This window comes from Callorhinus ursinus, unplaced genomic scaffold, assembly GCF_003265705.2.
Source record: "Callorhinus ursinus isolate GAN/ISIS: 27379988/994484 unplaced genomic scaffold, GSC_fseal_2.0 scaffold6, whole genome shotgun sequence".
Classification (NCBI taxonomy): domain Eukaryota; kingdom Metazoa; phylum Chordata; class Mammalia; order Carnivora; family Otariidae; genus Callorhinus; species Callorhinus ursinus.
The window spans coordinates 73,339,332-73,361,563 of NW_027397068.1; the positions used below are offsets into that span (position 1 = coordinate 73,339,332).

General features: G+C 43.7%; 1 protein-coding gene across 6 annotated transcripts in view; it reads left to right on the forward strand.

Annotated features, from left to right (window-relative positions):
• Positions 1-22,232, forward strand: part of MAP3K4 (mitogen-activated protein kinase kinase kinase 4) — a 112,904-nt gene that overhangs the window by 68,080 nt on the left and 22,592 nt on the right. For all 6 annotated transcript variants that reach the window (XM_073894187.1, XM_025866434.2, XM_025866436.2 and 3 more), the window contains 11 exons: positions 2,150-2,392; positions 4,676-4,822; positions 10,110-10,267; positions 13,467-13,583; positions 15,071-15,170; positions 15,270-15,353; positions 16,539-16,805; positions 18,255-18,404; positions 20,364-20,525; positions 21,115-21,248; positions 21,868-21,946. In XM_073894187.1, coding sequence (XP_073750288.1) covers positions 2,150-2,392; positions 4,676-4,822; positions 10,110-10,267; positions 13,467-13,583; positions 15,071-15,170; positions 15,270-15,353; positions 16,539-16,805; positions 18,255-18,404; positions 20,364-20,525; positions 21,115-21,248; positions 21,868-21,946 — 1,641 coding nt within the window. The remainder of the gene's footprint in view (positions 1-2,149; positions 2,393-4,675; positions 4,823-10,109; positions 10,268-13,466; positions 13,584-15,070; positions 15,171-15,269; positions 15,354-16,538; positions 16,806-18,254; positions 18,405-20,363; positions 20,526-21,114; positions 21,249-21,867; positions 21,947-22,232) is intronic.

A 22,232-nucleotide genomic window follows, 5' to 3' on the forward strand; every position in this document is an offset into this window, starting at 1 on the left:
CTTTCACCAAGTTACCATGATGGAGTTGTATCTGCCTGTATAACTGCTGCTAGTTTTGTGGCTTCTCACTTCCTTGGGTATTTTTGTTTTTGGATCTTTATTCTGATTTAATTTTCATTTGACTAGACCCTACTGTACTTCCTCAGGGAGTTTTTTAGTGAAGGTAAATGAACTGTACTTTGATTTCTTCCGTGTCCAAGGTTTCTTCTTTCTTCTTCACATATTAGTGATATCTTGACTGTGCAAAAAGCTCTCCTCCATCTCTTCCTTCTTTTCTTTCCGCACTCCTGTTATTCTCACGTGAAGCTCCTAGATCCGACTTCCGTGTCTCTATTTTTCACTCAAAACTTCCCTTCCTTTTTCTTTTGCTCTTCGTTGTAGGGATAATTTCTATAGTTAATGTCTGAGTTATTAGTTTTTACCACATCCATTCTATTTTCACTGTCTTTATTGAATTTGTTTTAGAAATCTTGGTTGGTTAAATTTTTTCCAGAGGACTTCAGTGCAGTCGTGTAGTAGAGTATTTTATGGTTCTCTCTTGTTGCCCACATTAAATGAGTGTCAGCTGTTCTGATGCTTCAGCTTGGTTTCCTTAGTTAAAATTGCTGTTTCCTCTTCCGTGCTCAGTAGTTTTTTTTAACATCTGTTCCTCGTTGGATGGGGATTGAGCCACCAGCATGCATCACAGTGGGAACCCGTTTCCTCCTCAGCAGCGTGGGTCTGGCTGTGGGGTCTCCCAGGTGGTGTTGCCTTCACTGTGGACAAGTAAGGATTGTTCTGTGTCCCAGTGAGCCTGTAGCGCATGGGTGAGCGGGCTGGAGCTCTAGACAATGCCAAAAGAATTCTTTAGAATTTTATCAGAGAAAGTTCGCTGAATTTTGTAGAGCTTTGAATAAACCTTTGACCTGGGCTCATTCTCTACACCGGAGGAAAACAAGCATTTATAATTGCCTAAAGCTTTTAAAACAGACATGTCTTAACCCTGACCACATTGATCACATTTTAAAAATGATGTACCATTTTTAAAATTCTTGGCTGTTACGGGAAACTGAAGTATGTATTATTTAAATGCAGAAGTATGTATTGAGCATAAAAGGATGTGAGCAAAGGAGACCAGTTAAGAATTCACTAAATGACAGGGAGCATAGATATGAATGACATGGAGGCAGAATAGCTATCATTGGTGATGTTTTAAATTGAAGAGAAGTTGAAGGGCACCTGGATGATGGCTCAGTTGGTTAGTGTCCGACTCTTGGTTTTGGCTCAGGTCATGATGTCAAGGTCCTGAGATCGAGCCCTATGTCTGGCTCCGCGCTCAGTGCAGTCTGCTTGTCCCTCCCCCTGCTCTCTCTCTCTTCTCTCTGGAATGGATAAATAAAATCTTTAAAAAAAATAAATTGGTGAGAAGTTGAGGTTTTTGAATTTTGTTGGCCTCTGTTTTCTCAATAAAAGGAGAAGGGAAGGTCTTCGGATATGATTGGTCAGGATGATGTTGCCAGGGGTCTAAGGACAGTGGAGAAAGCTCCAAATCCCCTATTTTATGAGGGAAAGTATAAGGCATCTGAAGAGGGTAACTATAAGAAAGTGTGAGCAACACTGAGATTCCCAGGAACCTTGAATAGCAGATATTTGAGTGGGACCAGCCAGCTCAATTTTATGAATTGTTTTCTATCAGCATCATTTGGTGTAGCTCAGGAGAGCAACGGACAGAAGAATTGGTTGAACCAACTAGTTTTTATGTTTATATAAATGGCTCCCTGGTTTTGTAATCTTTTGTCAAATTTCAGTAATTTCTGGTTTTCTCAGTCTGGAGATAGTTGTGGATAATGCTATATAGAACCTTAAAAATAAAGTGTTCTAATCATTTTAAGTATGATGATAAAATGATGCAAATGATGAACTTGATTCTTTTTCTACTATGCTTTTTTGATAAAAATATTATAATTTGGTGTCCTTGTTATGATTTTCTATTACTTTCAGAACTTCTTGGGTCTATGTTGAAAATGTTGAATTATTCTAAAGATTATTTTACCTGAAAAATTGTGATTTTGTAGATCATCAGCAAACTATAGAGAATAATAGTTGATAACCACGACCTTAGGACATTCTTTTGTATGCTATTTAAACCTTTGTTGAATTTTTGTTATAGTTTTCCGAATTTCCAGACCCCATGTGGGGTTCCGATTATGTGCAGTTATCCAGGACGCCACCTTCCTCAGAGCAGAAGTGCAGCACTGTGTCGTGGGACGAGCTGAAGTCCATGGACTTACCCTCCTTCGAGCCTGCCTTCCTGGTGCTCTGTCGAGTCCTTCTGAACGTGATACATGAGTGTCTGAAGTTAAGACTGGAACAGAGACCTGCTGGGGAACCATCTCTCTTGAGTATTAAGCAGGTCTGTTTCAACGACTGTTTAAAAATATTTAGCAGTTACTGTGCTATTCTATAGGCTTGTTTTTATTTTGGATTGAGGATTTTTTTTTTTTTAATTGCTGCAAGTACTGAAAAATGAGTGTATGTTAGTGTTTTTAAGCTGCTCTTTTTAGGGTAATTTAAAATGTTCTTTGCATGTAGTCCTCAAAGATAAGATTGTGGTTCAACCTTTCTGCCATCACTTCCTCATTCCAAAAGGGTATAAAAGTACAGTGATGAAATGACATAGTCTGTTAACCTCAGTCTTTGGAGGCTGGAAACTTAAAATTCACTCATTAGAAGTAGTTTAAGTTCCTTAAATTTATTTATTTTTGTTCTATTTAAGCTCCATGGGAACAGATAAATGTCTTTAGAGTATGCAATGGGGAGATGTGTGCACTTTTTGCTTGCTTAGACAATTGCATGGATTAAATAGTAATGACAGCTGCTGTTTTCTTGGTTTTCGTTCGTTTTGGATGGGATTCTCTAGGCGAGTTTGATACTCCAGAGGTAACAGGAATGGATGGAAGCAGTTGTATCTAGCACAGTGAATGCTGCCGAATGTTTGTATTTGTCCTTTATGATATGACCACATCCACTATGCAAAATAAACATGTCAGGTTTTGAAAAAAGAAAGAAAGAAAAAGGTGTGTTTTTGTCAACTGTGCATGTCCGTCCCCTCAGGATGGAAGGGCCAGGAGCTCATTGGCTCAGGATGACTGATGGCACCTGGGGACAAACACAGGCCATACGAGAGGCACAGAATAGGACTTGAATTGTTGGTTTAGCTGGGAGAGGGGGTGACTTGTGGAGACCTCATTGTCCCCACTTCAGTTTCTGTCCAGCACTGACCAGAGAGCGCTGCTTCCTCATGCGCCCTGCTGCGCACCACCTTGCTTCTGGTTATTGTCCTGTCATCCACTGTGCCCATGCTTCTCACTTGTTCACCTGATTGCAGTGGTAATTTAGGAAGTTTGGGTAAAATACTTCCCTTTCTCACAAAATGAATACTTCAGGAATATAACCTGGTGTAAGACAAGGCAGAGTTTACTTTTTGCTAATGGAGCTATTGTGAGGATGAAACAGGAATTTATGTTAAAATATTTTAAAAAATAAAAACAATACTTAGATGAATGTAGCGTTACTAGAGTCAAAATAAAACAAATTTTGGCTAAAATTATTCAAAGATTTGGTTATAAGCAATTAAGTGACATCTTTAACAGAGAAATTTACATCTGAACAGAATAGCTTTTGATAGATTCAACTCTAGCCATGGCTCTCTTACCGTGGGTGATTATTTTTAGACCATTTTAAAGGGGGAAATTAGGTTTATAAAAGCAATCCATATTTATTGTAGAATATTTGAAAGGTACAGAAAATGATACAGACAAAAATGAAAATTATCCTATTATGCTGCCAGTCAGAGATAACCACTGTAACTATTTTGGTATGTTTTTATCCATCTGTTTTTCCTACACATGCAAGTCAAAGAAAAAAAATATATGTGAGTTTTTACCCTTAAATATTTTTCAAAAACAAGATTTTAAATGGCTGCAGTAGTGCTCTGCTATGTAGGTACATCATAATTTATTTAATCCCCATCATTTTAAATAATATTATGGTAATATATGATAACTCTTATGATGAAAAGACTTTAAGGTCAGTCATCTCATGTCAGCCTCCCCCACCTTTCCAGCATTACCTGCTGGGCCTGCCCATGGCGGTGGCACTCAGCTTTTTGTTTAGATTTGTTTTCCCTGGACTTCCGTCTCGTTTCATCAAATTGAGCTTAGGTTTGATTTTTGTGATGATTAGAAGCTTTTGATAGTAAAGGCCACAAATCACAGTAGTTGCTATGCTAAATTATTACAAAGATTGTCGTGTTCTGTGGCATGTGAGTATATTTGAATCTCTATTATGTTTTTGGATAAAAATCATCAGTTTCATTGGGAGATTTTTCTCTCCTATCCCTAGTAGAAAAATAGATCTTTTTCTGTGGGGTTTATTTTCTACATAAATGTTTTTATAGGGGAATATAGTTTCACAAATCAGTGTTTGCCTGTATGATAATTTCTCTGTGTATTCATGCTCTTAATACCAACCACTTTTATTTTCACTATTGAATTTTTAATCAAGACTACTAAAATGGTTATATAAAGTGAACTGATAAGGAATTGGAAAATATTTTAGGACTTTCAGAGGTTTTGAGGATGAGGAGGGGGATGCGGTGAGGGTGTGTGGAGTGACAGAGCTTGTGCCCCTGCAGCTGGTGAGGGAGTGTAAAGAGGTGCTCAAGGGCGGCCTGCTGATGAAGCAGTACTACCAGTTCATGCTGCACGAGGTGCTGGACCACCTGGAGAAGACCGACTGCAACATCGACGCCTTCGAGGAGGACCTGCATAAAATGCTGATGGTGAGACCTGGGGGCGGGGGAGGATGCTGGAGCGCGCGTGCCCGTGTGTGTGTGTGGGAGAGAGCGAGCGAGCGTGGGAAGGGGGGCAGCAGGCTTCAGCCTGACTTTTTCATCTAGTATTGGATTAAATTTGTTTCTCCCAAATCCACGTTTTAACAAATCCGCAGTGGTTTTTGCGTTAGAATTTTTGACAAAGCTTACCCTAGTTCATTGTTTAACTGTAAGATTCTTCATCTTATAGCAGAATGGCCCAGAAATGGAACCATAGTCCGTTCCTGTTTTATCCAGCCGTCTGGCATCAGCCATTTCTGTATCGTGTGCCCGCGCTCGGGCTGGGAAGGCAGGAGTGGACAGTAAGAGGCTCCTCTTCTGCTGGGACCTGGGCATAGGGGGTACTTGCCCCCCGAGTGCTGAGGGCCAGGGCAGACTTCTGCTGACGTGCAGGGGTGACCTGGAGACAGATCCTCTCAACTGGCCTGGGGACGTGGGAGCTGTCACCCTGGGTCAAGCGTTAGCAGAGGAACCGCGCACATCCGAGGAATTGTAAATAGTAAATACTGTGATTTGGCAGGACCAGGCTTATTTGATTTCTTCCCAGGAGGAGCTCCCCAGGCTTCTCACACCACAGGTGTTGTGCTTACTGGTGCTTTCTAGCCTCCTGGTAGACCTGTCCCTTTTCCTTATCCACTCATTTAAGACTTCCTTGCAAGTTTCACTTTTCTCTAGAAAGCTCTATCTGACAACTTCAACCTTTAACGTGCATTTACCTGTACCTCCTCTGCACTGTCACGGCAGTTATAATCGGCGCTGTGCCGTCGCGGACTCAGCGATCTGCTGCTCTGCCCTCGGCATTCCCCGACTAGCCCGAAAGCTTCATAAGCCAGGGGCTATGGCTTGAAGTGGTCTTGTCTTCCATACTGTCTGGTGGGGTATTAGTGTGTAACGGATACTGGTTGGATTCATTAGAGTGTATGCACAGATGATTCTGTCATGTGGCAAGTCAATGAAACAATATAAAAATGACCATGCTTATGGGCATATTGTTTTGTAGTGTTTTCAAGACATGTTTTGTGGGACATCTCACTGTGTCCTGCCTCGGGATGGCTGCAGCACCTCCACATACCACCCCCACTTTCTAGGCTAGAAGAAAGGAAAAGGGAAAAAGTATCCTTGCCAGCTCAGTCCAGAGCAGTGAAGCTCTCCTAGAAGCCACAGCCGACAGATTTTCGCTGTGTCGTATTGGCCAAACCTGTTGCCCGCCTCTTGACTGTCGTGGAGGCTGGGGAGGCAAATATTTAGCTTTCCATCCTCTATCGTAGAAGGATAGAAAGAAGAACGTGGGTACGAAGGGGACTTATGATATCTGGCATATCGCAAGAAATAGTTTTGAGTTTGAAATTATTTCCTAATTATTTCAGGAGCATGCATAAAAGACCAGATTGTGTAAAATGTGGCTACATTCTGAAATACTATATATTTCTTAGATCAGAGAAGTTATCATTGAAAAGTCATGGTTAAAAAGCAAAAGCAAATTATTTTCTCTCTCTCTCTCTCTCTCTCTCTCTCTCTCTGTGGATGGTTAAAGCAGGAGCTTAAAAAGCCAAAAAGTGCTTTGCTTTCCAAACTGTCTTTGGTGGTTTTGCAAAGGCACGCACAGCACCTTTCAGTGTACAGGCACTGGGGCAGAAGGAAGAGAATGAGGCAGGTGAACCGTGCCCTCCAGGTCAGTCAGCTTCGGTGTCCGTGGTGTTCCTTTGGGCCATCTGAAGTGGAGGGCAAGTAAGTTACGCCTCAGAGCTGCAAGTACTTAGGATTCAGTCTTGGTTTTGCTGCGAGTGATCCATGTGGGACAAGATCTCCCTTAGTTTCATCTCTATAATTTCACAGACGAAGAGCTAGAAATTACCAGTGATTTTAAAATTGTGCCTCGAAGTATGCCTGATGGCTAATGGCAGAGGCATGTTTTGAAAACTGGGGGAACCCAAACAAAATCGGTGTTGTTGTTAGGAAGGAGGGAGAGATTGGCCTTTGAATGGTCAGTCACATTATGTGTACCACAACACCCTTCTCAGGAACCTCACCAAAAATCAGCAAAGAGAAGGAAGAGTAAAGAACGGAATTCCGTGTTCAGTAAAGGAGGAAATTGACTACACTGCTCTCTTCTCCTTGCTTCCACAAAACTGTTACAATCACTTACCTTGAAATTTTGGCTAAAATGAGGGTGGGCACAAGCTCTAAATATCTCCTCCCCAGCCAGTGATTCATTAGAGCTGTGATATCTGGGGTGTGAACGGTCAGGAGAGAAGCAGGAGGAGTCCCTGTAGAGGACTTGTCAGCAGCAGATCTGCAAGACAGGGGAGCGGAAGTGGAGACAGCTCTGCTGTCTGAGCGTGTCCTGCGGCTGAGGAGGGCCGCCGAATGCGAGCTTCACGGGGTGAGGGGAAGCCATGGTCGGCAGGTCCTGATGCAGAATCTCTGTGACTTGGGGGCTTTACTCTGTGTTACATCATCATCCTGACTCGGAAAACCTAAGCACGTACGTGTGCAGGTGCAGGGACGTGACTTGGTGAGCGTTTGCTTGAGGCAACAAATCACTTTGAAGCTATCAGCTGTCTTAGCTCATTTCTCTGGCCCTGGCCTTAGAAATAACCAAAACAGTAAACTAGATAGAGATGTAGGAACATGGGATCGATTTAAGGAAACCACATAAAAAGAATTTAAGACGAAGGAAAATGTGAAACCGATGAACGAGATGTGGCAGTTGTGGAAGAGGGAGGGGCCGAGATGCAGGAGGGAGGGCCGAGACACACCCAGCTGGGATTCCCGCTGAGGCCCGGTTCTTGCAGTGGGGTTCATAGTGAAGGCTGTGGGTCCAGGGAGAGTTTTTAAATTGAAGTTACTAGAGACCATTTGAAAGCCTTAGGGACTGGTTTTGTTAAGGGAAAGAGATGAACAGAATTATATGCATATCAGAGAAGAGGGAAATCGATAGTGCGAGGTTCCTCAGATGCCATGAGGAGGTGGGTCTCCAAATACAAGTGTAAGCTTCGCTTGGCCACCGCTAGGAAGGGGAGGACGGCATGTCACATGTGGGTGTGCATTTTTGGTATTGAGAAGATGAGGGGTTTTATATCTAATGCCCTTTTGTCTTCACTAGGGAGGGTGAGATGTGTGAGGGTGGGCATTGGCCGTTTGGCAAAAATGGCAGAGTTTCAGACTGTGCTTGTAGGGAGAAGGAGAATGGGTTGGGTGGAGATATGAATATTACCAGACCGTACACCATGTGGTTGAGACGACATACAGAGCAGTGGCTCCTCCCGGTCCCGTGACACTCGTGGCCCTCAGCTTCCTGAGTGTGGGCATGGGGCACGGGCTTGTCGGGCTCATTGTGCTTTGGGGTTTCGCAGGCAGGTGAGCTGAAAAGGAAGGGAGAGGTGGCAGGGTGTGGGGTGGTGGCCACAGTGGCGTGGGGAGCGTGACCGCATTGGCTCTTAAGCTGAATGAGGAGGAAAGGGGGTGGAGCAAGGGGTAGTGAGCTGGGAGAGAAGAGAAAACCGTGCACTGGAGTTCAGGTAAGGATTAAATAAGAGAACAGTCACAGGGGTGGTAGTTGAACAGAAAACTGGATGGAGGAGAGGAGGTTTTAGAATCAGGCTCTTTGGATTGATGAGCCCTAGAGATGATTCTGTAATGATAAGATCTGGGGTGAAGCACAGTGTGGTGGCTGAGCCTGGGGCGGAAGGAAGATGATGTCAGCTGTTGGAGTGTGTGACGAAGGATGACGGGCAGTTGGAAATCAGTAGGTGACAGCATGAAGAAAGGGTTCGATGGTGTATCTGATGACGCAGATCTTAAAGGGGCAGGTGTTTCTTTTTTGTTTTGGTTTTAAATAAGACCATTAGAGCAGTGGTTTGAAAGTCTCAGTGATGCACACGAGGATGCAGACTGCTTGCAGCCCGTGAAGTCCGTCGTCATACAGGCCCCCCATGGCAGGGCTGTACGAGAGAAGGCCACCCTCAGGAGACAGCCAGATTTAAGGGAGAGGAAGCAGCACTCTGAGAAGCCAGAGGAGGGTCCTGGTCTCATATTTAAGAGATTTATTTCATTTGGTGAAGATGGCGGTAGACTCATAAACTGTCGGTTCCACATACTCAGACACCGGTGTTCATAAGGTACCCGGATTGCAGATTCCCACCAGACAGCCTGGCTGCTGGAGGCCCAGAAGCATCCAAAGACACAACAGAAGACAGTTTTCTTGAAATACAGACCTGCAATTTGCCTCCTGAAAATTAGTACTGGATTTCAGAAAGTGTTCATTCCAGCAAACTCTGAGACGTAGCCTGGGGAGGTAACTGAGATCTGAGACTAAATACAGAATCCTGTGAACCTCCGAGCAGAGAAAAAGCAAGGCAGCTCCGGGTGTGAGGGGAGTGGGGACAGCGGGAGATGGGGCCGGCATCAGGGCTCTTAGTTCGAATAACACGCAGCGTTAGTAAGTGGTGGAGGAGTAATGCCTTCAGCGTCCCGGGGCAGAGAATGTGTAACTCAGGTATTTCATACTCAATTCGAGTTGTCCTTTCGGTAAAAGAAATCCGTAGGCAGTGAGGGTTTGTAATCTAGCAGCTGTGACCCTGTCTTGAGAAAAGCTGATGGATAGTGAAACCCTCTAGTAAACAGCAGATACATCAAAATAAGGAGTTAGGAATGGGAAGGCTGTTGTTGTTGGACTTGTGGTGGACATAAACCCCATTTCAGAAAAACTGGGTATTTTGATTAGAAATCATAATTTATATGTCATAAATCTTGAAAAAAGCTGTGTCATAGAAATCTGGGTGTCAGGAAGGGATGGCGGGGAAAAGTGTGTTCATTCCCTCTCAACACGGAAGATAATTGTCTGAAGTTAAAATAAGCAGTTAGACAAGTAAGGATCCCAACTTCTTAAAGGAATAATGTTCACAATATATTAATAATGAACATTTCTGGGTGCTGTTATTTTGATTCTTTTTTTACTTCTGTGTAACATGGTGAACATTTTATTTTGTTGGTAATTTAAAGAGACTGTAAATAATGTGTTAAGTTGCTGGGGGGTTGAGTTGTGCAGTTTAAGAGACATCCCCATTTAGACAGCAGTCCTGTGATGAAGATCTTGCTTCTCTCTGTGCTGCGTACTCAGGGCCCCCCTCCACCTGGCCCTTCTGATTTGTAGCTTCCCGGTTAACAGAGGTGAAAGCTGAGAGCTGCTGAGTTCCATTCTCAAATATCTCCCTTTATGTTTTTGTCTTTTAAGGTGTATTTTGATTACATGAGAAGCTGGATCCAGATGCTGCAGCAGTTACCCCAAGCATCCCATAGTCTAAAAAACCTGTTAGAAGAAGAATGGAATTTCACCAAAGAAATAACCCATTACATCCGGGGCGGAGAAGCACAGGCTGGGAAGCTTTTCTGGTAGGAACCCTTGTGCTCCTGAGTGCGCCTGCCGGCCCGTTTGCCTCTTCAGTTATGTGCACATGACAACCAGTCCTGTGTGTGTGGGGGCGCCTTCCCCCTAGGTTTTGGGGTCCTTCGAGCGAGGGGTGCCCAGTAGGGGGTGGGTTGCCCCGTGGGGACATTTGGCAACGTCTGGGAACAGTTAGGATCATGATGACTGCGAGGTCTGACTGATTAGAGGACAGGGACACAGCTAAACACCATGCCGTGCACAGGGTAGCCCCCCAAACCAAACATCATCCACCCAAAATGTCAGTTGTGAAGTTGAGAAACCCTGCCTTAGCATGAACCCTCTTAGGCCTCCAAAGAGTAGAACAGGCCTGTAGTCTCGGTGGGGACATGGGGAACCCCAGGTGTGCCTTTCCCGGGACTGTTTTAGGGTGTTCTGCTAACCACGGAATCTCCTTATGAGGCACAGGTTAGCAGTGTAAACAGAGGAAAACCCTGAGGGAGGGGAGTGTGGTCACTGGTGTGTGTTTGGAAATGGCCGTCCCTTACCCAGGAGCTGAACGCTGATGCTGGGGTGCCCCTCCCCGCCACCTGACCCCTCGGCTCTAGACTCGGCTGTTGTAGGTGGTGGCTGCCTCATCCGCCAGTGTAGTTCTGTCTCCTTTCTGTGCGTCCCTCGCACCCAGCCCGGGGCAGCTTTCCCTCCCCCGTGTGTATTCTCCAGGGCCTCCGCCCGCCGGGCTCTCTTCCAGCTGCAGAGGCGCATCGTCGTCGACTCCGCCGTCTCTGTCCCCTGCTCAGGACCGAGGCTCCCCCTTCTGCCCTCACCACCCGCCTTTTTCACATCCTCGTGGTGTCCTCTCCGCCCCTATTTCCAGCGAGCCGTGAGCTTGCTCTTTCCCAGACCTCTCCAGCCCTTTAGGTCCTGACTCCCCGTGCATCTGCCTTTCCTGTTCGGCTCACTTCCCAGAGTCAGCCTTCTGAGGAAGGCCTTCCCTGCCCATTTCAGCTTCTCACCCCCTCTCCGTCTCCTGTCGCTCGGCTCGGCCTGCCGTTCATTCTGTTAGCGCTCTCTGTCTCCAGGCTGGCCCTCCTGCGGAAGAGATTGTTTTAAAGATCACTCTTCATTTGCACTACAAATTCAGGTGATGGGATTTCACCACATCCCCCTTTCCTCCCGTCAGTCTCCTTGTTTCTGTCTGCTGCTCGTCCTTCAGGTCGAGCGGTGGGGGCTCTGGCCTTGGCCTGCACCAGGCTTGCTCTGAGCAGCTCCCGAGTTCTCCAGGCCCCGCTGAGGGACTGGCCCCTGGTGCGGCTCTCGCTCGGCCTAGCCGAGCACAGCACCCGTCTCCTTCAGGTGCTGTTCCACCCAGGCTCCATCAGTCTCCCAGTGATCCCTAGTTGCTTTCTTTGTCTCACACGCTACCTCTGATCCTTTGGGAAAGATCCAGAATCTCACCCCTGTGCACCACTTCCCGTTGCCGCTCTTCCCAGGCTGTTACTTCTCACATGACTGCAGGCGCTCTCCAGGAATCTCTGCTCAGCTCTTTGTCCCTTTGGTCTGTTCTCAACACCACAGCCGGTGATCTCGTTCAGATGCACCTCAGACCATTTTCTCCTCTGTTCCAAATACTCCACGGCTTCCCTGCTTCCTCAGTGAAAGCCAGAGCTCCTGAACATGGCCCCTCAGGCCAGGTACAGTCTGACTTGTCACTAAACCTCTGTGCTCTTCCCCTGCCTGGCTCTCCTGGGCTTGCTGCACAGCCGCGGTGGCTTCTTGATCGTGTTCCCAGGCAGGGCACGCTCCTGCCTCGGGTCCTTTGCACTTGGTGGTCCCTCTGTTGGACTGCTCTTCCCCGATTACTTTCATGACCCATTTTGCACTCCCTTTAGGTCTTTGTCTTAATGTCATCTTCCCCATATTTAACATAGAAATTCCTACTCATGAGCACTTCTGAGTTCCCTTTCCTGTTTTGTTTCTCTCCATAGTACTTAACAATATCTGAACTATATCTTCTCTTTTTTTATTTCTTGTTTTTTCCTCTATTCACTGGAGGGATTTTTGTCTGTTCTGCTCCCTGCTGCTTAGTACATAACCGATACTCAGTATTTGTGGAGTAAACCCTTCATGGATATCCTTGTACACTATTGTTCTTGAAAATGGGTTTGTAATCAGGTCACTTTCCCACTCAGTTACTTTTTAAAGCCCGGCCTCTTTGCCCACCACCAGACGGAGGTCAGGCAGTTAGCATGACATGCAAGGCCTTCCACCGCGCGGCCCCAGCATACTTTCTCGGTCTAATCCAACCACCTCTCTGCTCCTTCCACCTTGTGCAATTTCTTTTCACAACCAGGCCTCTTGCTTAACACATCTTCATGCCTTTTGATCACATTCATTGTTCTTCCTGGACTTTCCTTCCCCTCCTCCCTTCCCTTCCTGCCAGAGCCCCTCTTCCCATTGCTGCTCTCCGGTTCCCGGTTCCATTCTGCATTGCCTGCAGGCGCAGTGCAGCCAGGCCTTTGGCTGGGTTTGGTCTCTCTCCTCTGATGAGTCCTCCCACACCGTTTGTGTGCTTACCTGCTCTCTTTGACCAGCTAGAAGCCCCTTTCCTTCAGTGAAGAGGTCAGTAAGCTGCTGCTGAATCTTTACTACACTCATTTAGATTTGTTTTGTACACTCGGGTTTACATTTTAACGCTAGCATTTAGATTGTGTACTCAACAAGAAGTATCGGCCGTAGGGAACGTTTCATGTGGATGGATGATGGAAAGCTAATTGTGAGGGAAATTTGTAAAAACAGTTGCATTTAAGAAATTCACTTTGTTTTCTTCTTCTATCATTTAGTTCATTAAGCTTTTAAAAAACAGCTTGTCTTAGATATATATTTGGGGCCATTTTATACCATTTTGGACATTTAAGATGAAAATTACACTTGTATGGTAATTACATAGCTGCTCTGAATATAATTTAAGGTTTTAAAGTTTACGATAAAACCATGGAAATAGAGTAAAGATAGATACTTGCCCATATATGGGAGAGTTCCTCTTTTTCACATTCATCATGACTTTATAGTAAAGAAAAGTTCTCACTATTGTTGATTTTCAAACTATTAAAACAGTAGATGACCCTTTCAGTGTCTTATTCAAGAATTAGAATGAGTGAGGACAGTTTTTCTGCCCTGGTTTACTTTGGTGTTCTTGTGCCCTAGTGACATTGCGGGGATGCTACTGAAGTCGACTGGAAGTTTTTTAGAGTTTGGCTTGCAGGAGAGCTGTGCAGAGCTCTGGACCAGCGCTGATGACAGCAACGCCTCAGATGAAATCAGGTGCGGCCCCGCTCCTTTCCTTCCCACTCCTTACGTCACAGAGTTCTGCTTGTGGCGAGGAGTCTGGAATGGGCCCTGTTCAAACCCAACCACGTTGGCCCTTAGGCATTTCCGTAGTAGACCTAAAGACTTCTATCTATTACTGTCTTATCTTTTCGTGTGCTTGCTTAGGATTTTCTGTGAAATTTTCTTGGAAGGTGAACTTAGAATTTAGTTGGCCTAATGAAAATTGTGTCTTTAGAGAAAGGGAGAGAGAGTGTAAGTTGACTAAAAATGAGTAGAGAGAATTCATCCCTGTGTCCTAGAATGTGTCTAATTAAATAATTATGTTTCTGTCTCCCCCCACCTCCGTAGCAGTCCATTAATACATTTAATTGACACTTGGCACATTGTTATTGTTTTTATGCATGGCTTATTCCTTCTGTTGAACTTTAAGCTTGAGTACATGAAACCATGGCTTACGCATCTGTTACATTTCCTCTACTTCCGTGAGATAGTATTCAGGTTGGACCAGGTTAAATTGCTGTTTTTGTGGCAATATCAGCCATACAGCTATTTTGTGGCCAATTACTAGCAATATCATATGATTCAACCTTAGGAAATGCTCAGGGGGAGCTGACTTCTCTAGAGCTGAAATGTTTTCTCTCACCATCCAAAATTTGATGAGAAACACATTTTGAGTTTCAGAACACCTGAGCTATCATCATGCCAGGGTTAAAGCAAGACGTGTCCACACAGATTCTTACCTGGGACAGCGCTGAATAGCCGAGAGTCAGAATGAGTCAGTTTGTGGAAGGTCCTGCAGTTTGGAGAGCCAACGCGGTGAATTCTGGATAAGCAGGGAGAATTGGAGATCTAAGATGGGGAACTGGAGAGTGGCCCTGATGATGCTCTGGTTGTTTGCTAGCGGTGGGTCTAAGCGGTGGGCTCGTGGGCAGGGTGAGGGGGCTGGCTCCTCCTGGCCCCAGTGAGCCGAGGGGCGACCACACACATCTCTTCTCTAGTCGCCGCTCAGTGCTGTCACACTGGGGGCCTGCAGGCAGCGATGGTGCGAGTATTCACACCACAGAAATCTCCAAACACCACATAAGGCAGTTCTTGGAGGGGAGCCAGTTGGTAAACGGTCAGCAGCCCTCCACTGCACGGATATATTCCTTTTCAGTAAGATCCTGAGCTGGGAGGCAATGTAAGAACTTTATCTCAAACTCCAAGAAGTTATTATAGGGAAATCTTTAGAAAATTAAGCTTACTGTTATTTGAAGGTTATTGTGTGTGCCTTATTTATTTGAAGAATACAAGCACTTTCTAGAAAAACACAAGAGAGCAAGCTTCTGAGTATTTCAAGTGCATTCTCAATAATTGCTTCCCCCCATTTATCCAAATTTTCAGTCTTTATTAATGTCATTTGGAATTTGCTTCATCCTTATTGCTGTCTCTTTCTCGACATACTGTAGTGTACTCTAACTGGATTTCAATCAACTTGGCAGGAGATCTGTTATAGAGATCAGTCGAGCACTGAAGGAGCTCTTCCACGAAGCTAGAGAAAGAGCCTCCAAGGCACTTGGGTTTGCAAAAATGTTGAGAAAGGTGCGTTAACAATCCCAATTGATTTTTAAAAATGTTTATTTTACCTTATTTTTTTTAAAAGCTAACCCTAAAGAAGTCTCTTTGTAACTGTGATCCTAGGACCTGGAAATAGCAGCAGAGTTCATACTTTCAGCCCCAGTTAGAGACCTTCTGGATGTTCTGAAATCAAAACAGTATGTTAAGGTAAATATTAAAGATGGTGTAATTGGAATATTTTGCCTTTCCTGTTTTTCCCTTCTCTTCATGGTCCAGAGAGTAAATATTTCGGGCTTTGCTGGCTATATATTGATCGCAGTAATAAGACTTTCTCATAATTTCTCAATGAAATAATCAGAAAAACAAAGTTTTTCATACTAACTTGCTTTTAGAATGCAGATAAAATAACCAAATATTCATACTATTTATTAAAATGAGTTACACATGTATTTAAAATAATGTATCTAAAATAGTAATGTAAAATAATAAGATAATAATTGATTTTTCTAAAGATTTTATTCATTTGAGAGAGAGGGAGGGTGTGCACATGTGCATGTGTGCACCTGGGGGAGGGGGAGGGGCGGAGAGCGAAGGAGAAGCAGGGAGCCCGAAGTGGGACTCCGTCCCAGGAGCCCGGGATCATGACCTGAGCTGAAGGCAGACGCTTAACCAGCTGAGCCCTCCAGGCGTCCCTAATGATTGATTTGTAAGTCGTTGTTTTGTTTTTACCCTCACATTTTCTGAAATAGTTCAGATTTTTTACAGGAGCTTTGGCCATCAGCACCCGACTCATCACTGGAGCCCCTTTTGGAGTCCTCATCTTTACTACCATTTAAGCTGTTTGAGACTTAGTATTTATAGATTCTGTGTATAATATTGTTACTGGAAATTTTATCCCAGGCCCACAGTTTTATCCCACCTGCAGTTGTTTGTGATTTGCACAATAGTATCACATATGTGTTCCTTATTCAAATGACCTTTAAAAGGCTTCTTATGATGCCCCCACCAAGAATGATTAGTGAATCTGTATTAACATTTTTGCCTTTTTACCGAGTCAGGTGACATTCTGTAGGCATCACAAAGTAGCATCGATTGAGGTTGTTTCAGGCTGGCTTTCCTCCCCTAAAGGGTATTTTCTTGCTTCTTGAAAATAAAAGCAGCTGGAGGATGCCCAGTGAGTGGAGAGGCCTTCCCAGGCCTCCAGCACAGCACTCCCGTGTCACTCCCCCCTCCGCATCCTCCCCCATTCACGTGGGACTGGGCCCCTTGCGTTGCCCTCAGTGCTGGCCTTCCCCACACCTGCTTGTCTTTTTCTAGTTTTATGTATTTTAAATAAATTTTTGTAACATGTGACATTCCCTAATCTAAGACTTTGGATCATTTCCTCTGCAGGTACAGATTCCTGGCTTAGAAAACTTGCAAGTGTTTGTTCCAGACACTCTTGCTGCGGAGAAGAGCATTATTTTGCAGTTACTCAATGCAGCTGCGGGAAAGGATTGCTCCAAAGAGTCGGATGATGTACTGATTGATGCCTATCTCCTGCTAACCAAGCATAGTGATCGCGCTCGGGATTCGGAAGAGAGCTGGGCCACATGGGAAGCACAGCCTGTCAAAATTGTGCCTCAGGTTGAGACTGTTGATACCCTGAGAAGCATGCAGGTGTGTGTCACTCCCAGGTCCCATGCCCACTACTCCCACCCCAATCTTGAAGCAGTATTATTTACTTAAAATATTTTTAGGAAAAATAAATTATTAGCAGCTTCTGAGTGATTGCTTTAACTGCCATAGTCGTCTCAAGTGTAGACTTCCCCAAAATATGCCTCGATGTTTTAAAAATTTTGTATCACAAGTTGTACTAAAATATTCCTTCAAATTCTGTAAGTATGTTAAATTATCCTGGAATATTTGAAATAGTTATATCTTTACTTAGTCATGATCTGTATGCTCATGATCTAAAAGGAATTATCTCCCTCATTTAATTTGTAATTCAGAAATTCTCCTTCTTCAGGTACTCTGGTTTACTTGCTGTTAGTTAACATTTTTGTAGTAGAGGCTATTACCTACTCACCCAGCAGGGATCCCGTGATGATTTGTATAACTCATTAATTAAAACCCGTAAGAAGCCTCTTCACGTTCTCTTTGTTGACCTCGGGACAGTGGTGGTGAATGTTCGCACACACCTCAGACTCAGCCTGGCCAGCATTGAACACACTGGCTTACTGTGCTCTTGAGTCCACACGATCTCCTCTTCCGCTCACGTTCCCTGTCTCAGCGAGTGGTGCTCTGGCCACTCAGTTGTTGAAACCAGAATGTGACAGTTAATATAAACTCATCCTTTTACCCTTCCAGTTCGTCCCCAGCCCTAACACACCCGGAGCATTTCTGGTCAATGACACTTTGTCTGCAGCCCAGAGCCCCTGCCATGGTCAGACTTCATCATCTGGGTCCTGGCCTAGTGCATTGTCTCACTTTTAGTTTCCCTTAGTTTCCCTGCTTCCAGCCTCACCTTCCCTCCTCCAGGGTGTGTGTGTGTGTGTGTGTGTGTGTGTGTGTGTGTGTGTGTGTGTGTGTGTGTGTGTGTGTGTGTATTTGGGTACTTTGAGAATGATCATTCTAATATGTAACTCTGGTCATATCACACACACTTCTATGCAAAATACTGCAGTGACTCTGTCACTTAAAAAGATACTAAATTCTCGGTTTTGTTTCATGGAAGGCCACTCATCTCACCTTGTCTTATTCCTGCATTTTCCAGCTTCACAGACTGCTCACACACACACACGCATATACACACACACACACACTCACACACACACTGCTGTAGGAGTCTGAGTTACTTGCAGTTCTAGGATGTTTCAGAGACCCCATGCCTCCATAGTTCCATGGGATTCTTCAGCGCTGTGGGGAAGACCTCAGACAGTAGCGCCCACTGTGGTGCGTGGCTCCCACAGCAGGGCGTAGCTCTGCTTGAAAACTGCTTTCTGATCTGGGGGTTACTGGCCTGGTGGCCCTGATGAGTTTGGCATTGTTTTCGGACTAGGGGTTGACCTAGAATGGGAAACAGTGAGTGGGTCTGTTTTTAAGCCCTGTGCTTGATTCTCCTCCCAGGTGGATAATCTTTTACTAGTGGTCATGCAGTCTGCCCATCTCACCAGCCAGAGAAAAGCTTTCCAGCAGTCCATCGAGGGACTCATGACTCTCCGCCAGGAGCAGACCTCCAGTCAGCCGGTCATCGCCAGAGCTTTGCAGCAGCTAAAGGTACGTCACTGCCACGCCTCTGCCTGAGCTCCTTGATTTGTGTGTGGAGGTGACGCTGTGGAGGCATCCGCGTGTGACAGTGTCATCCCACCCGAGGGACCTAAAGTCTTACGTGGTCTTTACCGTTCTCCCTCTTCCCAGTTCCCATTGTCCCATGTCTTCACTAAAACCTCCCAGATCTTTATTGGAACCATAGAATGTTGGAATTGAAAGGGATAGAAATTTGACCAGTTATGTGACTTCTGCATGGCCACATGGTTGGTTAGTAGCCAAGTTGATGCTGGAATTTAGGTCTCTTCACTCCTAATCCAGGTTTCTTTCTTCTTTAGCAATTACGAGTATTTGCTAGAGGTACTCCAAATCAGTAATGTGTAACCTAAAAGAAGATTTATTTCTTCTTTTATTTAACTGATAGTTCAGTCAAATTACATGCAGTAGAGAAAGCCGGTTGTAGACAGGCACCAGGCCTTCGGAGTTCAGGTCAAGCCAGGGCCTCACCTTCTTTTCCCATTATTTCCTGTTTTCACCACCTCTGCCTTGACTTCCGTTCATTGGTCTTGGTCTGATCCATGCTTTTCCACGGGCCATCAGTTATGCCTTCTTTGTCACATTAAGGCTTGACTTCTTGAGGAAGAAGCACTTCTTGAAACTCTTAAATAGTTTGATAAGCATTTGTTTCTTCTGTTCGTCTGACTTGTCTCATTCACCTAGAAACACATTCTCTCATCGATTGCCATCCCACTCGTATGCCAGAGCAGGGGACTTTTGTCTTGTCTTTTAGTTTGAGTCCGTGAACTCTAGAGAGTGCAAAATTACACAAGATATTGATTATTCTTGAGTGTAAGGAATTCTTAAGTGTCTCTCCCCGAGCGGGGGGACATTGGATCCTCCTGGTCGCCTCTGGAGTTGCCACAATGGAGGCATTTCAGCTTGGAGGATTTCAGAAGATACAAACTGGGAAGGAACATTCGGGCATCGGTGTCCCTGGGTCAGGGTACTAGGAATGCTCGCTGAATATCAAATAGTCTGATTTGGCTAGATCGTGGTGTGTACAGTGGAAAGTTGTGGGAGATAAGGCTGGTAAAATCAGGTGGGCAAAAGTCAGGCTATTGAGAGGTTTTGGATTTTATTTTTTCTAAGCCTCAGGGAGTAGTAGTTGAATATTTAGGAAGAATATTTTGGAAAAGTCTGTAGGGGGATAGCCCAATGGAGACCATATGTACATACATGTGTGTTTAAGGGTGAGAGGAAGGGGTCCAATTTGGAGTGATTGTAGTCCTGCTTAGGGAAACAACAGAGCATGAACTAGGACAAGCTTTTCCAACCTCTGCAATATTGACATGTTGGGTCAATAATTCTTTGTTTTGGGGGAGTTGTCCTATTTTGTAGGATGTTTAGCAGCCTCTCTGATCTCTACACACTAGATGCCAATAGATTTCACACCCCATCTCCACAAGTTTTGACAACCAAAAGAGGCGTTGCCCTTGGGTAATGTCCCCTTGGGTAAAATGTCCCCTTGGGTAGAATCGACCCCGACTGACACCCCAACTGAGAACCCCCTGAACTAGGGAGTGTCAGGGAGATAACGAAGGACGATACAGACTTCCTGTTGGATTGAAATCCTGTTGCATTGAAATCATACTTTAACAACTGCCCAGGGGGAAAATGCAGCTGGTGGTTGATATGCAAAATATTAAAGATGAAAGCAACTTATAGGAATTAGGCATTAACATTTTAAATGGATTTTTTCCCTCTTATATTTCATAAGATGTTAACAAATACCTAATACAAATAAAAACTAACAAACTAAATAAATAATACATTTCCTTTATTTTTGAATGACCAAAATATATTGCAATGATTAATATCTGTGATGATGAAAGAAATCTTCCTCTAAAATACAGTTAAGTATTAGATGATTTGCTTTGTTTGGATTAATTATGGTTTGGGACTCTTTAGAATGATGCACTAGAGCTTTGCAACAGAATAAGTGATGCCATTGACCGAGTGGACCACATGTTCACTTCAGAATTTGATGCTGAAGTTGATGAATCTGAGTCTGTCACGTTGCAGCAGTACTACCGAGAAGCAATGATTCAGGGCTACAACTTTGGGTTCGAGGTAGGTACAAAAGAAGAGGAAAAGCACAGTGTAACTTCGCAGTTGCTCTCTAACTTACCTACCAAAAGTATGAGGAATCTTGTACAGCAAATCAAGAATGTCATCTTACCCACTGCTGAGTATCAGAAATGTTGGTTTCCTTTTAAATTGTCAGATAGTTGTCCAGTTTTTATTTTGTGCTAACAGCTTTCTACTTCCATTTTAAAACCTTCTTTAAGAGATGTTTAATATCATGAGAGTACATTTGTAATTTAAACTTATGAGTAAAACATTGGTGAAACTGCATTTTAAGACGTATTATCTTTAACTCTTCATACTCTTTTTTTTTTTTTTTTATGTTCAATTAGCCAACATAGAGTACATCATTAGTTTTTGTTGTAACGTTCAACGATGAGCACTGGGTGTTATACGCAACTAATGAATCGTTTAACTCTTCAGACTCTTGAAAATATGTCAGTTTTAACTGGACTTTGCTTTTTGTTTATAGAAAAATGGTATTTTATGAAACAGATGTGGCATTGTAATGGTTAGATATTGGTATAATCATTACTTTCTTCTTAATTTTGATATACACAAAATCTTCTTACAGTATCATAAAGAAGTTGTTCGTTTGATGTCTGGAGAGTTTAGACAGAAGATAGGAGACAAATATATAAGCTTTGCCCGGAAATGGATGAACTATGTCCTAACTAAATGTGAGAGTGGTCGAGGTACAAGACCCAGGTAATGACCAAGTAGATGTATCCTAGAACTGCAAGTAATTCGGTACTCCTGCTGCAGAGAGAGAGAGAGAATGTTGGAGCAGCCTGTGAAGCTGGAAAATGCAGGAATAAGAGAGGGACGTGGGAATGGTAGTATTTCATGTGTATATTTTATGTGAGATTGCTGAGCGGATGACACAAAAAGGGGCATTTCGAAGTCTTTGATGATAGAATTTTGCCTTGTTGTGTTTTTAAATGAAACTGTTAACACAGAAAACCCCATAATTTTTGGAAAACTCAAAAAAAAGTTCCATAATGAGTTAACTTTAAGGGAGTTCACATTCTCCCTGGACACGTCTTCCTGATTGCTAATTTTTTTCCCTCCCTCATGCAGTTTAAGCCTTTTATGAATGTAAATGGAAACAGTTTGGTAACCGGTTCCTTTATTAAGAAGCTGTTTGTCCTTTTTTCTCAAAACATGCTATAAATTTACTCAACCCCAGGCATTTACATAAAGACAAAAATTGTGTTTTTTTCTTAGATGATAATTTTCCAGTCAGATTACTTTTCAGTACTGTATAGACTAAAACTGCTACAGCGTTTTCTTGATTTTGTGATTATTGAACTTCCTCATGTAACAGGTGGGCAACCCAAGGTTTTGACTTTCTGCAAGCCATTGAACCTGCCTTCATTTCAGCTTTGCCAGAAGATGACTTCTTGGTATGGAATATTCTAGAGTTTTGTTTTGTTTTGTTTTTTAATTAAAGAAATAAGTTGATCACTGTTCCTGATTGTGTATTTTTTTATAGTTGTTCTTAAATATTTTTTTCATAATTGTAATGATAACGCTGAAAGTTAAAGCACTCATAACAACATAGTAAGATATTCTGTGTTCTTTTCTTTTTATAACAATACTGTTCAACCGACTAAGTCTGGATATCTATAAAGCCCGGCACTTCTAAAATATTTGTCAGTTTCAAATTTTATAAAGTGCTGACTTAATAGT